This window comes from Mus pahari, chromosome 14, assembly GCF_900095145.1.
Source record: "Mus pahari chromosome 14, PAHARI_EIJ_v1.1, whole genome shotgun sequence".
Lineage (NCBI taxonomy): Eukaryota > Metazoa > Chordata > Mammalia > Rodentia > Muridae > Mus > Mus pahari.
This window is the reverse complement of record NC_034603.1, coordinates 52020584-52036785: the sequence shown is the minus strand read 5'-3', so window position 1 is coordinate 52036785 and position 16202 is coordinate 52020584. Positions and strand designations below refer to the sequence as shown.

At 41.3% G+C, this 16202-nt stretch overlaps 1 protein-coding gene across 9 annotated transcripts in view; it reads right to left on the bottom strand.

Annotated features, from left to right (window-relative positions):
* Acaca (acetyl-CoA carboxylase alpha) overlaps window positions 1-16202 on the bottom strand; it is a 271090-nt gene that overhangs the window by 19594 nt on the left and 235294 nt on the right. For all 9 annotated transcript variants that reach the window (XM_021211498.1, XM_029546021.1, XM_029546020.1 and 6 more), the window contains 4 exons: window positions 13533-13629; window positions 10701-10797; window positions 9434-9569; window positions 1530-1707 (listed from right to left, as the gene is read on the bottom strand). In XM_021211498.1, coding sequence (XP_021067157.1) covers window positions 1530-1707; window positions 9434-9569; window positions 10701-10797; window positions 13533-13629 — 508 coding nt within the window. The remainder of the gene's footprint in view (window positions 1-1529; window positions 1708-9433; window positions 9570-10700; window positions 10798-13532; window positions 13630-16202) is intronic.

Genomic DNA, 16202 nt, shown 5'->3' with positions numbered 1-16202 from the left:
TAGGGAGTAGTGTTGGTAATGACTGTCCTGTACAACAGCTGTTAATGTATTTCTGGAAGCACACACTTTAGGCCAGGCTAAGAGGCATTAGATAGGTATTTCTTTTAGTTTTTTTTTTTTTTAATTTTTTAAAAAATTTTTATTTTTTGGTTTTTCGAGACAGGGTTTTCTCTGTATAGCCTTGGCTGTCCTGGAACTCACTCTGTAGACCAGGCTGGCCTCGAACTCAGAAATCTATCTGCCTCTGCCTCCCAAGTGCTGGGATTAAAGGCGTGCGCCACCACACCCAACTTAGATAGGTATTTCTTAATGGACTTTAAAAAACTGTTTACAGAAGGGTTTCTGGTGTCAGAATACTGTTAACATTTACTGTACGGAATTCCAAGGCCTTCACTTTGCTGACTTGCATAGCACTGGGCAGGATGCTGTAGCTACCTCTCTGATCTGCTATCAGGGGATAGCTTAGGGCTTAAAAATAAGAGACTTGTTGGTGTAGAGCATCAGCTTAGGGATTCTAAAGTGAAAATACTGTACTTTCTTTCCTAAGTAGCTCTTGGAGTAGAAGGCTAAAATTTGGGGAGATAGAGGCGGGTGTTCCAATAAAATGAGGGGATGTAGTAACGCACATGGACAATGATGCTGATGGTTTCAGACAAGCACTGCAAACACACAAGAGGATGCTTGGCTTTCAAGAGCTACTTTCTTACAGATCTGGACTTCTCTGCAGTTTTGTCTCTTTTTGGCAGTGGGGTGGTTTATAAATGTAGTCAGAGTGAAGCCCCTGTACTCCAACAGAAGGGGACAACTTTGGTCTGGAGTCACAGAGTGTAGGTGAGCCCATTAACAGTAGAGGCAATCCCAGAAGAGCAAAGACCACTCCAAATTTATCTACAATTAGTGGATTAAACTCCAGAACTCGGCTGGAGAGATGGCTCAGTGGTTAAGAATACTTGCTGCTCTTCCAGAGGACCTGTATTTGATTCCCAGCATCCATAGTGGCTTAGAATTGCCTAACTCCAGTTTCGGGATCTGACACCCTCTTCTGACCTCTAATGATAGCCCCCACACATGGCATACATGCTCACAGACACATGCATATACATATAAATAAAAAGAAATCTTAATAACACACACACACACACACACACACACACACACACACACACACACACACCCTTAAAAGTTCTGGTTACATTTGAGTCTTCCTTTAAAAAGAAAAGTCTGCCCCAAAAAGAGATTGTTAATATCCTTATCCAAATAGAGAATGGGAAGGGAGAATCTTTCCGAGTTTGTAGGAGGACTTTGTAGTAAAATAATCTGGGATGGGGCCTAGACTGAGAAAAGCTGACTCTAGCCTGGTTTCCTTGTGCCAGCAGACACTATTTAGAAGTGTATTTTCCTCACCTTGGAGTCTTTTAGGAATGGACAAATTAAAATGAAGTTGTCGTGACTATAATGTTCTGGGGGATGGGGTAGCAACAGCTAGAGGGTCCCTGAAGGCATGGAATGCAATAAAGAAGGCATGATACCTGCTTTCTCGGTCAGCGTACATCTCCATGTGCCGAGGGTTGATGGTAGGGTCGATCACAACCCAAGAACCACCCCGAAGCTCAGCCTGGGGGGGAATGTAAACCATTACAGGCTGGGAACATTCCCGCAAGCCATCCACAATGTAAGCGCCAAACTTGAGCACTTGGTCATACATATCTATGGAGAATGAAACAAATGAGAAACAATCAAACTTCTCTTCAAAGCAGAGCTTTCATGTTATGGGACATGCAGAAAACAGACGTTCTGTCTCCATGAGGAGGTTGCTCATGGGAAAAGTGACAGGTGTTAGGGTTCCAGCCACAAGCCTCCATCTGTATCCCACTCAAGATTTCAGAGGAGCTTCAAAAGCACACGACAGAAACGCAATCTTTCACAAGACACAGTATGCAAAGCCCACGATTAAATATCCATTTTATATCATCCCTGCATTTCGGTATCCAGGTTTCACCACATTAATTCATACTTGCTCTACAAACGTTAAGTATTTTTCATGTCAATATGTGATCTCTCTCACTACATTAAGTTTTCTGAAGGAAGGAACTATTCCAGCTTCTTTCAATTCCTTTCACGATTCTTAGCATACAATGAGTTCTTAAAATATGCAGCTAATGGTAATGGGTCTTGAAAAAAGAATGCTTCCTTAAAAACTGGAGCCAGGAGTGGTAGGGCACACCAATAATCCCATAATTCCTTGTATTTGGGAGGCTGAGGCAGGAGAATGGTGGTGAGTTGTGTAGCCAGCCTGGACTATAGGATGAGTTCCAGATCAACCTGAACAACTTAGACCTTATTTCCAAATAAAATAAAAACTGCGGACTTTTCATCCCTGTACATACAAAGGTTTGAAACACACTCAGTGCTTAAGGCTAGCAGGTAATGAGTGAATAAGCATAAATACTTTTGAAAGAATATAAGAAAAAGTATGTAATAATTGTACTTTTTAATAGGGTATCAGTGGGAAAAATTATATATGCACACTCATATATGAAATCTCACATGGCCACATTCTTTTCATTCTGTTAAAGAAAACTCTGTAGTCCCCCCAAAGCCAGGAGCAGCTTGCAGACAAAGACCCTTGGTGCACAGATGAGAGAGTCCTGGGGTCAGCCACCCATTTCCCAATGCTTCCCACTTCCCAGCTCTGTAAGGTTTGAACACTGCTAGTTTAGGGTTCTGAGTCCAGACATTTAATGAGCACTTCACTGCAGCCACACAGGACCCTTCCCAAACAACAAATAGCAGACTCAACTGGGTTCAAAGTCTCCTATCCAGAGAGGAGCTCAATTTGGAATAAATCAATTCTGGAACTCCAAGGCAAAGACGCATTTTTTCAGGAAGTTAAGAACAAACCAAATAGAAACTGCTTTCACTGTAGTTATGGGCAAATTAAACTGCCACGGTCTCCAGAGTAAATATGGCTCTGTATTCAGAGCACCAGTGAGCACAGTTTACTGTGAGGCAGCCGCCTTTGACCACTGCTCTAACCTGGCATATCTGTGAGGACTTCAGACATTCCAAGTTGCCCAGGATACATTTCCTATTCTATGTGAAATGCATATGGTCATATACTCTGTATATATGATCAGAGTGATGACATTTATTTCTTTGGGTAGAAAGCAAAGACCAAAAAAAAAAAAAATTTACTGCTAATTACACAACTGCTGTATGAAGAGCGGGAATAAAGGACTTTAAGCATTTTACGCTAATTCTGTGCTTATGAAAATAATTGCTCAGTTCAAATTATTTTAACTAAATTAATTCTTTAGTGGATATTTCAACTAGTGCTACATAATAAAATAATTGTGTAATTAGCGGTACATTTTTCAGTACTGCCAAGAGTACAGTTTCAGAACAAGCAGCAGGAAGGAGTGGTCCTCTTGGTATGTGCACAGAGGAGAAACGGAAGAGTAGATTAAAAGATGAAAATAAAGCAAAAGACAGAACAAAAGTCATATGCCTTGGAAACAAATGATGTTACAGGTAAACTAAGACAAGGTTTACAGGCATTTTTCTCATTTTCATTTGTTAAAGTGTATTTCTATCAAAATCTCCCCCACACCGTCCATCTGGTTAACAGCTAACTCTCTGAAGAGCAAGACTTTTCCTATATTTTCATCCATTGCATAAAAACCCAGCTAGGCAAATTCCAGCATTCCCGAGGCAGAGGCAGGCAGATCTTTGTGAGTTCCAGGACAGCCTGGTCTACAGAGGGAATTCCAGAATAGCCAGGGCTACACAAAGAAACACTATCTCGGAAACATAACAAAGCACAGCTTAACTTCACACATGTGGAAGCTAAAATGAAACAGTGAAAAATTTTCATTTTAGTGAAAAGGACTTTGGTTCTTCCTTTTCATCATTGGGTAGATTACTGCAGAGCAGGAATCACCACTGTGTGTGTGTGCGCGCGCGTGCGCGCGCGCGCACACACACACACACACACACACACACACACGTCCTGAGTAGATTACTGCACAGCAGGAATCATGACTGCACACACATACACTTGTGTGCCCAGCTAAAAATACATATTATTAATCAGAATATTTACATTTTTCCTATATCCATGTTACAGTTAAGCAACAGAAAGCATAGTTAAGTAAGAATAAATGGCAGATATGATATTCAAATGAAGTTTTTCTTCTGAGATAGGGTATCACTATGTACCTCAGGTTGGCCTTTAACTTCAGGTCTGCCTCCTGATTGCTGAGAGTACAAGCACATATTAGCATGCCCAGCTTCAAACTTAGGACTTTAAAGTTACCATTTTACTATCTTCCTTGACTCATCCTTAACTGTTTGGAAAGCATGTGAGGCTTGAGAGGAATCTCTTACATCTAATGGCTGACTACACTAAACCCAGAAGAGACTTGAGTGATTGAACCTATCTAAATGTGGCCTGGATTTCCTTTATGTTCAGAGATGTCAGGAGCTGTATTGATGGCATGAGCAGTTATGTGAGGGGCTTAGATCTAGCTGCCAAACGAATATCTTCAAGCTCTAAATCTGACAAAGGAAAGGGACTTTAGGCTTTTTTAGAGCTGCCATGCTTGGAGCTAAAATAACACTTCTATCTCCCCTGGAACACCATCAGACCTAAACTGTAACTGTCAAAACACTCCCAAACAGGCTATTCAAATACAGACACATAGCAAATTCTACGATTAATATGCTAATACTGAATCACAAGTTTTGCCAAACCAAGTATTTTGAAACAATGATCTGACATACAAATGTCTGAAACCCTCCCACATTTTAAGAAATAGAGACTTGGCTAAGACCATCAGCAGAAGGGTCTCCAAGGGTTTATGGTAGATTCGGTTCAGGGAAATTTAAAGCCACACATTTGCTTGTCGTTCTGGTGCCTGAGAAATGCAACTGGACTGGAAACAGAAATATTGATCCGTTCTTCACTGGAGAGGAAGGAGCTTTCTAACCCTGGGAAAGTACATGTGCATGAATGGTGATCACACCCCGAATCCAGCACCAACTCTGCCTGGGGCCTTTATTGTTATACAACATGGATAAGCTGTGGCAACCACATATACCAACAAGGGAGTAGGGTGTGGAAGTATTTCCGCAGTGCCCCACACTAGTAAACTGGAACAGATCTTATTGGCTTAGGCAAGATTATGCTAGGCACTGAGGTAAACACTAGGCACGCACATGTAAGCTGCATACATGTACTATCTCTCCTGAGTTCATTACAGCTGGTGGACATTGCATTTCAACATCCAAGTAATCAGAGACTTTAAAATAGACTTCATTCCAGTTAAAGTTTTCAATAAATGTGGTTTTTTTATTGTTATTTATAACCTGTCCTAGGAAAAAATAATAAGTATAACATGAAAAGCCAACTGAGAGTGACCCTGTAGCACCAGCAGTGAGGCGGCTTAATATCACTGGGATTTGCATCCTATCAAGCTATTCACGCTGAGGCTGGGACCCTGGTGCTAATTTCTAGTAAATTTCACGCTTGATGTCTCCCTGTTGTGGGTCATTGCCGGTTCGTCTAAATAAACTGCTTCCAAATGGCTCTTCCATCTAAATATTCAGCCAGTTTTTATAATTTAATTTTGCATTATGCTGAATAGCCTTCCGGCCAGATAGAGCTCATTGGAAAAAAAGCACCAATACCATCTTGACAAGCTTTTATTTATTTATTTATATTTTTTACTGCTCGAATTAGACCTCCTAGGCCGACTAGTAAAGAGGTTTTTTTTTTCTTTTTTTTTTTTTTCTCTCCCCACTAATGTCAATTTTCAGCATAGCAAGAGCTGTCTCTAATCTTTTCCTACTCATTACACACAATTTTGGAGTCATTTTACCCACAGTGCAGTCGGCTCCTGGCTGTGTGTTTGTGTGCACTGAGGGATGGCATAATTGTTTATTTTCCCTCCCTGCATAATCCCCAGTCAGTATTGAAACCAAAACTGCAAACATCTCCCCAAGGGATGTGGAGAATGACAAGAGGCTCTCAGTTTAGGTCCTCTTCCGTGAGATAATAGGTGAGAAGCATCCTGACCTGTATGTACACATGAGAGTGTTCTCCCCTCCTGTGCTCACACAGACCTCTATCTCGCCTAAAGCCTCTGTGTCTTGTGTGACATGTAAATGGACGGCATCACACCTAAGCTGAGAAGAAAGAACTATGCTCTGGACTATATTAGGCCAATGACTCATTTCCAACCAGGGACAGGAATTATTTAGTGAGCAGAGATTAAGTTGAATGATAAAGTTTGAGATAGAAGTAAATAATTGTAAAGTCACTCTATTAAGAGAGTTAACCAATATATTGTACACATAGAAATGGTTAAAATGAGGACTATGTATCTTTTATTACAATTAAAAAATAACTTTTTTTAAGACAAGGAGTTCAGCCTAATTTTGAATTTGCTCTAATGTTCAGGAAAAAAATAAAACAAAACTCATTTCTGAGCTCTAGCTATTTGTACCTATAATAACCACAGGCACTTGGGACAGAGGGGAAAACAGACAAGCGATACATTTTTTTCTAGATATCCAAGGGTTTTATAAGTTGACTGGTTCTGGTCCTGGACTCTGGTTAGCCAGAGAGCTCTAGAGAGATGGGCAGGCAGGATGGTTCAGTGTGTGAATGCCCTCAGTGAGCAAATCTGAGAACGTTAGATCTCAAACTCACTTAGAGGTTTGACCCCTCAAATGCACTGTGGTGTGTATGCACCCCTACACACACACACACACACACACACACACACACACACTTACTTACTTACTCTTTAAAAAGGAAAGAGGGATCCATACTCTTCTATCAACTCGGTCATTTTTTTAAAGCTACTCACTTATGGAGATTTACTTGATTTACTTCAGCCAAACCTTAATTCATGTACACTGCACACAGAAATTTGACATGTCTCTTAGAGATGCTTGTGATTACAGAAGACAGTGTGATCGCAGGTAATTTAGTTTCTAGTACACAGATTCAATAACCCGTCCACACCACACTGAGAACAGGTGGTATGTAGTCCGGGTTGGCCTCAAACTCACATCAATCCTCCTGCCTCAGCCTCCCAAGTGCTAGAATTACAGAATGTAGTACTAGTCTTGCCTTCAATGAATCTTCATTTTGTACTTAATATTTCAGGACTTAGCAATCAATATAAGGGACTGGCGTCAAAACAGGCAGCAGAATTGAAGCCAGCAGAGGATGCCAGGTTCCCTGGAACTGGAGTTACAAACGTTTGTGAGCCACTGTGTGGTGCTGGGAACTAAACCCAGGTCCAATGCAGGAGAAATAAATGCTCTAGCCACTTAGCCGTCTTTTAGTAGACGGCAACTCTGACCTCGAGGAAGACAGGCTCGGTAGGGAGACTCCCTGCATTCTTAGTGCCTGCAGTGAAGGCATACGGAGCATCACTGAGCCCTCAGGTTTCAGCGTAAATCAAACGGAAGGAAGTAGGAGGGAAAATGAGAGCCAATACGAACTGAACCCCACATGTGTGAACAAGAGTGTTAACAGCTCTCTCCATCCTAGCTTCCATGTGGTATCTTCTCTTGAATCCCCTGGTATTTTGCTTATATATTACAGTTTTATCTCATTTTCCAAAGAACATTTTTCTTGACTCCTTGAGGCAATGTCTGCCTCTGACATCCTTTTTTCTCCAGAGACACCTAATAAAGGTGTACCCAGGGACTCAGTAAAAGTGTGTATAACTGACCGGATTAAACTACATACTTCTTTTCTCACAGTATTTGTACAGATGATTTACCTTTATATTTAAAAAACATATATGTAAGGGATGGCAACATGGCTCAGTGGGTAAAGGTGCTCGCTATTATATCCAACAACTTGAGTTGGAATTCCAGGACCTATATGATGGGAGAAGAGAACCAACAAGTTGTCCTTTAGCCCTTCCTCCTCCCCTCCCCACAACCAAATAAATAATAATAAAAAAAGTAAAGTCCTCAAGGGGCTGGAAAGTGGCTAGAACATTTATTTCTCTTGCATTGGACCTGGGTTTAGTTCCCAGCACTACATGGTGGCTCACAAACATTTGTAACTCCAGTTCCAGGGAACCTGGCATTCTCTGCTGGCTTCAGCAGGCACCAGGCATACATGTAATGCACATAAATACCTGGAGACAAAACACCCAGATACATAAAAAAATAGTTTTTAAAAAGTACATAAACATTAAGCTGTAATGTACAGTGAAAGCCTTCTCCAGGAAAAGTGGTTTTTCTCTAATAAAAATGGTCTTTTTGATGACCACAAAAACAGTAAAAGCAAAGCAAGGAAAAAAACCCAAAAAACTAAAAACAAACAAACAAAAAACCCCAAAACAAAAACAACAACAAAACCAAAACCTAAACCAAAACAGTAACAGCTTTTCATTTTCTCAATGAGGCCTGGTCAGGCCAGGGTACGTCATTGGCAAACACTGTGAATACATCTCACACATGGACAGTGACCTACAAAGGGGAGGCTGTCCCTCCCTGAGAAAGCAGAGGCGCTCCTGTTCTAAGTTTTGCACAGGCTCTCTATGGAGGGCTCATTATTTTACATCTCTACAATCTGAGCAGTCTTAATCACTTCCGTGTGTCAGCTCCTTCCATTCCCCCATCCCATGTATTCCTTCAGAATCCTGAGGTGAATGATGAATGGAGCCATTGGCATGCTCTCACAGCCTTAGGTGCAAATGCTGGCCTTTGCACAGCTGTGGGTATCTATCCTTAGATGAGGTAATCATTTTTTGAAAGGCTCTCCCTGGACTGTCCACAGTGGCTCTGGTCATGGAGAATTTTTAGTTAATGGTGACACTGGCTGCCTAATCACTAGGAAACTCCCATGGCATGGACTACAGCCTTTATACTAATGGTCTAATCTGCTGGAGCCAGAGGCCTCAGGCTGTTAGTGGATAATAAAAAGATATCACAAATTGCCAAAGAACAGCCAGTCTGTAGTATAGTTTTTTCATGTTCTTGCAGTTACTGCTAATTTCAGAATACATCTTGGTCATCCATGAATGTTAGAGAGTAATGTGAGTGAAGAACATGTCAGAAAGAGGTAGTAAGTAAAAATACTTCCCACCAGACTACCAGAGCCACCAGCTAACATGCTGAATCTTCAATAGCAAGTAGCCCACCTACACAATTCTAGATTATTCAGTAATTTTTGGGGGGTGGGGTAGAGAGGTGATAGGGTTTCTCTGTGCAGCTCTGGCTACCATGGAACTCAGAGCTCCACCTGGGACTAAAGGCATGCACCACCAGGCCCACAGGCCCACTATTACTGAAACTCCACCACCAACCTCTTTCCCCTGCCTCCCAGCCCCTGCCTAGCAATCACTGGTTCCCTTCTTAGCCCAGAGCAGGCCTGTCACCATCTACCCGGCCCATCAGTCACCTTTCATCCCACCAGAGAAACCTCTCCAGTTGGCAAAGACCATTAGAGGTAGCCCTTCACGGTTAAAGTCCTTGATAGCTTGATAGGTCTTAAATGCAGAGTCTGGGAACCAAACCTGGCCGGCCTGCTGGATTATCTGTTGGGGAAAGTAAAGGAGGAACCAGTTATTAACACAATTTGAAGGAGACCCTTTAACTGGCCAGTACCCCCAGAGCTCCCAGGGACTAAACCACCAACCAAAGAGCACACATGGTGGAATGCATTGCTCCAGCTGCATATGCAGCAGAGGATGGCCTAGTCGGAAATCAATGGGAGAAGAGGCCCTTTGTCCTATGAAGGTTCTATGCCCCAGTGTGGGGGAATGTGAGGGCCAGGAGGCAGGAGTGGGTGGGTTGATGACCAGGAGGAGGGGGAAAGGAATAGGGGGATGATGTTTTTTGGAGGGGAAACCAGGAAAGGGGATAACATCTGAAATGTAAATAAGAAAAATATCCAATTAAAACAAAACAAAACAACAACAAAAAAGAAATAAAAAACAAACAAACAGTTGGCAAGATGGCTCAGTGGGTAAGAGCACTGACTGCTCTTCCAAAGGTCCTGAGTTCAAATCCCAGCAACCACATGGTGGCTCACAACCACCCATAATGAGATCTGATGCCCTCTTCTGGTGTGTCCTAAGTCAGCTACAGTATACTTATATATAATAATAAATAAATCTTTGGGATAGAGCAAGAATGAATTGAGTGAGCAGAGTTGACTGGACCAAGTGGAACGGAGAGGAGCCAACCTGACCGAAGTGAGCAGGGCTGCGGGGTTGACCAAATCGAGCAGAGGTCCTAAAAATTCAATTCCCAACAACCACCTGAAGGCTCCCAACCATCTGTACAGCTACCCACATACATAAAATAAATAAATAAATCTTAGGGGAAAAAAAAAGAAGAAAAGAAAAGACTATATTATCACTCAGGGAATCTGGAACAGATAAACATCAGCACCAGTTGCTTCTCTGTAAGACTACCTGCCCAACAAAAGCAGACTGCTTTCCAGCATCACTAAGATGACTGCCAGGGCTTAGTTAACTTTTCACATAAAACTTTGCTTGCAGTTATCTACAAGCATCTTGAAAGTGATCGGTGTTCTGTAATCATTTCAGGCGGCTGCCACCCTTCCCTCTAAAATCTAGTGGCTTGCAACACACTCAATACATCATAGGCACTGTAGAAGGGAAGCAAACTCCAGGCACAAAGGGACACTTGAGGTAACCAACCTTGGCCTCAGAATCCAGGTTCGCAGGGTCAGCTGGGATACTGAGTTCCACGGTTCGGGTTTCTACAGCAACGACTCCCACGGGTATTCCCCCTAACCTGGGGAAAGGGAGAGCCACACAGGAACATAATGCATGTTAATATTACAATTAGGTTTTATTTTTTAGTTGCATGCAAACACTGAAAGAAAAACTAGATGCAAACAGAGAGCATAGGAGGCACTGAAGTTTCTGGGGGTTAAATGGGAGACCTTTGGGTTTCATTCATTTTGTAAATACAATGGAAAGTACCCGCTCACTCACTCATATTTTCAGATGCCCAACAGGATAAATTCAAACTGAGTGCTGAATTAGGGAACTCAACAGCCTAGTGCACACATCTATTTCTGTGGTTGCCAAATGAAACATCTCAGTTTGCTGTCAATCAGCTCTTGATAGTGGAGCACAGTCTGAAACTGCTGGCCTTACGGGATAGAGCCTTGGTAGTTAAACAAGCCCTTGACTTTGCTTCAGTGGAAAACAATGAGACAGGAATTTTTTTCAGTAATAATCTTGGTGGAATCTGTATCAGAAGCAGATACTTAATTTCAAAGCTATGTTAAACTAGTATTCAGAAGCTTGAAGCTTTTGCATGTATATTCTGTAATAATCTTTTATACTGGCCTTCATTTCCCAGAATGAAATCAGAGATGAATCAGGAAGAAGGAAGAAAAACCAAGGGGGAGACATCAGATGCAGGGTGAGTCCTTCCTCCAGAAAATGATTCCATCTGTGCTCTGCCAGTGGCTTTCCCCTGGGCTCAGACTGGGCTGGGTTATACTCATTCCCTACAACATGTCCATAACAAACTTTTCCATGAAGGATGGTCTTTAGCTGGTCTATCAACTACTGGAAATGGATTCTTTTCCTCACAAGAGACCTAACTGGAACTGAGTGGAGACCACCCACCACCCCCTTGTCACTTGCCTGCACTGAATCAGAATCAAAAGCCCTCTAGACAACCAGACAACGAGCAGGAGGTACACAGGAGAGCTCAGAAATATTTCTGTTCACAATGATTAACACTCCAACTGGAAACTTGTAATTGCAAAAGCCACCCTAAATCGGTAACTTATAACTTATATATTAGGGCCCATGTGACCTAATAAAGAACATCTTTATCCGAGTATTACAGTTATTTATTGAAGTTGAAAACAGCTCAGAACAACTTCTGTTTTCTATTATACTTCATATAAATTTTATCAGGCTAGCACATGAAGATGCTACATCTTGTTTTATAGTGTGTCCCTGGACAAGGTGCCATGGAATAATAAAAGACAATTTACAGCCAATAGCACACATATTCCAAACATACATACCAAAGATGAGTTTTGGCAGCACTTACAGTAACAATCCCAGAAGAATACATTTATATTTATTTCTTGAAATGCCACTGCCTTTGAAAGAAGCTAGCTCCATTTGTTTTATATACTTCTGAGCATGTGGATGTGTTTGGAGTAAGAAGCCCAGAACTCATCAGATGGAAAGAAAGGAAGAAGGCAGAGCGAGTGTTGGACAAGAGCTGAGCTATCCAAGGCCAGCCTGACTGATGGTTGCAGGGTAACTGCTATTCGTCTGATCTTAAGGGTAAAGCACCGCTGTCTCACATCCCACAGGAGGTGTAAGACTTTAGCAGAACTTTGGCCTTGGAAGGCTTAAATACTTTTGCATATTTGATATGTAGGAAAGGTAAAACAGAATAAACAAAACCAAATTCAATATAGCATGAGACCCCATGACTAATTATATGCCCTACTTCCACTTCTTCAGCAAGTATCTTACCAACATAAAATAATTCTCACATGGATTCTGTAGCTTTGGGTGAGGGAAAGACCTGACACTTGAAAGAAAATGAGCAGCTAGTTTCTGAGTTCCTGTCTCAGGTGACTCCTATTCAGTGTTGCAGGGAAAGGCCCTGTCTGTGGGATTCACCATCTGATGGCTCCTTGTCACTGGCTGCACGAGGCATGCTGACCTGACGTACTGAGAGAACCACAAAGCCTAGAATTATTTTCAAGGCTAGCATCTAAATCTCAAGCCAATGTGGCGTGTTGGAGAATCTTGAGCAGGTGCCTCTTTTCACCAAGATAAGAAAAACTGATTGCCCCCTGGAGGAAGGTGAGCCCCAATGCAGATCTCGCAGGCAGCATGTCTGCAGCACAGACCTAGATTAAGATCAGCCTTGGCAGGTGCTCGTTATAGCAAGCAGGACAGATTATTTTGCACAGAGCTTGCTGTTGAGTGAAGCACTTCTTAGAGTGGGTATTAAAATTTAATAGAAACTTCCATTTCCCACTTGAAAAATATGTGTATCCCAGCAACCTATACCAGCTTATTTTACTCACCCCTGCTTCAGATTAAAATTTTTTTTCAATTCAAATCTGATTCTATTACAATACAGTACAGTATTATAAGTCATTGCACTAGTCATGATGTCAGAAAAACCCCTCTCAGGGTATACAGAGAACCATATGGTGCCTGCTCCTGAGAGGAAGTGGTCTTCTGGGGAAGAAACTGACTGGTGATGCCGACTGCAGTGTGGTTTTGAGGTTCTCAAGAGTTTCTCTTGCAGAAGTATAAAAAGGAACTATTGTCAAAATCAGCCTTCAGACTAAACACCTCATTAGAAGGACACACTAAATGACTAGAGGAATCAGTAGATTACCTTGGCTCTGGCTCTCATCTAATCCTCTTAGAAAATGCAGACAAAGAGCTTTATTGGTAAAAGCCATGACCCTTTCCTTTACTATGATAACTTGGGAAGAAAAAGGGTTTCCAAAACGAAAGAGGTCTTACCTGGCTCTGCCAACTACCACGGTCTGTGCCCAGGGCTGCATGATTTCTGAGAAAGATCCATAGTCAAAAAACCCACTTAACCATTGGCCTTTCTGGGCTGTGAAGGAAAGGGGGTGGGGGTAAGAAAGACATAAAAAGCATAAAGAGAGTCGACCTACTGGCAGTGCACTGGGCTGATGGATTTAAGGTGGGATCTGGGGATTTGTTTTGAGGAGTTCGTTGTTTCTAACCATATTATAATAGATGGAAGCATTAAGCAACTGAGTGTTCATCTGCCTTCAGAAATCATCCCCTATTTCATTTGCTAGTCTGCATGGAAGGAATCATTTATCAGCAAAAGCATCATTTATTGTTAAACGATGGGGTTCAGCTAGCAGAGAGTTTGCATGCCTTTAAATAAATAGCTTGCCTTTTTTCAAGACACCACAAACATTTGTCAAGAGGCAGCCAAGTCATTAAAGATGTTTTTAAAATGTTTATTTCTATTTTAAAACTTGCCTTACAATTTTGTTTGATTCCACTTGATTTTCTTTTAATGGGAAGATGAGAATACTAAGTATTAATGATCAGATGAAGACTCAAACTTGGAGGTAAATGAGAGATTCAGTCTCTCTGCCAGTATGCAACAATATAGATTCACTTTACTTATGGCTGACAAAGTATGATCTTTCTACATGAAGGGCCATGACACATGTCCTTGACAGAACAAACACATAATGGTTAAGCTTTATACACTTAAAAATATACACATACTTAATAACATCACCTTTTTCCCTTATCCAGTTCCCCAAACTGGCAAGGCATGTAACTTTCACCACCTTAGTTTAAGACAAAACTTTTGAACCAGGGGCATGAATGTTTGACCAAGTCCCCATAAAAGCTCTGCAAATACCTGTTTCCTCATTTGCCCTCTCAGCTCACAGTTTCTCAGTGATTTTTCTAATTTGAACGAAGCCCTCCACCCCCTTAAACCTCAAGTCCAAAACCAATTAAAAATAGAGATCTGAGCAAGCTAACCTCTGCTGACTTAAACAGGACGGACAGTGTTTTATCAAGACTAAACTTGTAATTACTGTGTTCTACATTCCTTGCCTCTATGGCCCCAGTGTAAAATGTGATCATCCATTTCAAAATTATCTCTCTATCGTGAGCCCAAAGCTGATCGTTTAGATTCCAGTCTCGTGTTGGGCGTCAGTTTGAAGAATATCACGGCACTATCTCCTCTAATAAATGACTTTAACTTTTCACCTAGAAGATATCTGCTTTAACTTATCATAGGGAATCATCTGCTTTCTTTAACGCTTCCACTAAATTAAAATCTGAAGTCACTCGATTTGGGAGCTAGTGTTAGCTGCACATAGACAGCAGGATGAATTACTAGAGAGTCGATGAAAAAATATTATCCAAAAACACCAGAAAACTTAGTTTATCACACATTTCATTTATTCTGTGGTTCTTATTAATAATGACCTGGATAATGCCCACCTAAATATGTGCTTCTGTTCACCCTATGAAACAAAGGTGTTTTGCTTTTTAAGACAATCTTACCCAGGGTAGACTTGAATTGCAATCCTCCTGCCTCATCCTCTTAAAGCACTGTTAGATTAAATGCATATACTATTATGCTCTGCAAAGGGCTCAAATTCTAGTTAAGGTTCTAAACCAAATTTGTAGTTTCACCAGGATACTGAAAATTTTAACTTTATATGCCTGGATCATTTTATGATTTTAACTTCGATCATAAGTGATTTGAACTATAGAATTAATTTCAAGACCAGAAGGCTTACTTGTTTCAAAACCCTTGGGAGCTGGCTCGAAGTATGCTAGGTGGTAGGGTTTTGCCTGAGTTCAGGCTCTAGTACCACCACAACAAAACCATCCCGCCTCATATGCTGACGAGGGAGGAAGAAGCCATTGGCTATGCTGGCTGGACTTGATGGTCCCATAAGGAAGTCACTCTTAGATGTAGGACTGGAGTGCCACTACAATGCTTCTCTATTTTTCCCAGGAGAACACTACTGAGCTCTGTTCTGAATTTAGGGGAGAAACACTTAATTCCCTGAAAAGTCCTAGATTTTTAAGGCCAATCACTGTGTCAGACTTACGGTTCTCACCATAATCGTGTATAAAAATAAGGAGGAGAAAGATTACTATGGTGATTTTTTTTTTTTGGCCTATGTAAGAAAAGGTAATTTTATTAAGAGTAATAAGAAAAGGCCTGGAAAAAAAAAGAGTTATGATTATAAATTAAAACTAACAGAGTTCTCTTGAATTTTCTAGAACATCTACAGTTAGAGATCATGTCTAACTGCATCAAAACAATAGCTGTTGGATCTTGCAAAAATAAGACATTTAAATGAAAGTGCTCCTACACCAGACTCTGCTTTGAGTGGCTTCTATTAAGTCTTGATTATGAACAAATCGTTTTACTTCAGCAGAATCACAACGGCCCTTAAGTTTAACAAAGTATCTTCTGCAATTCATTTTTTATTTTAATGTGTATAGTATTTTGCTCACATGTGTGTCTGTATGCCAGGTGTGTACCTGGCACCTAGGGAGGCCAGAGGAGGACGGTGATTTCCTTGGAACTGTAGTTACAGATGGTTGTGGGCTGCCGTGTAGTTTCTGGAACTGGAGTCTGTATCTGGAAGAGCAGCCAGTGGTTTAACC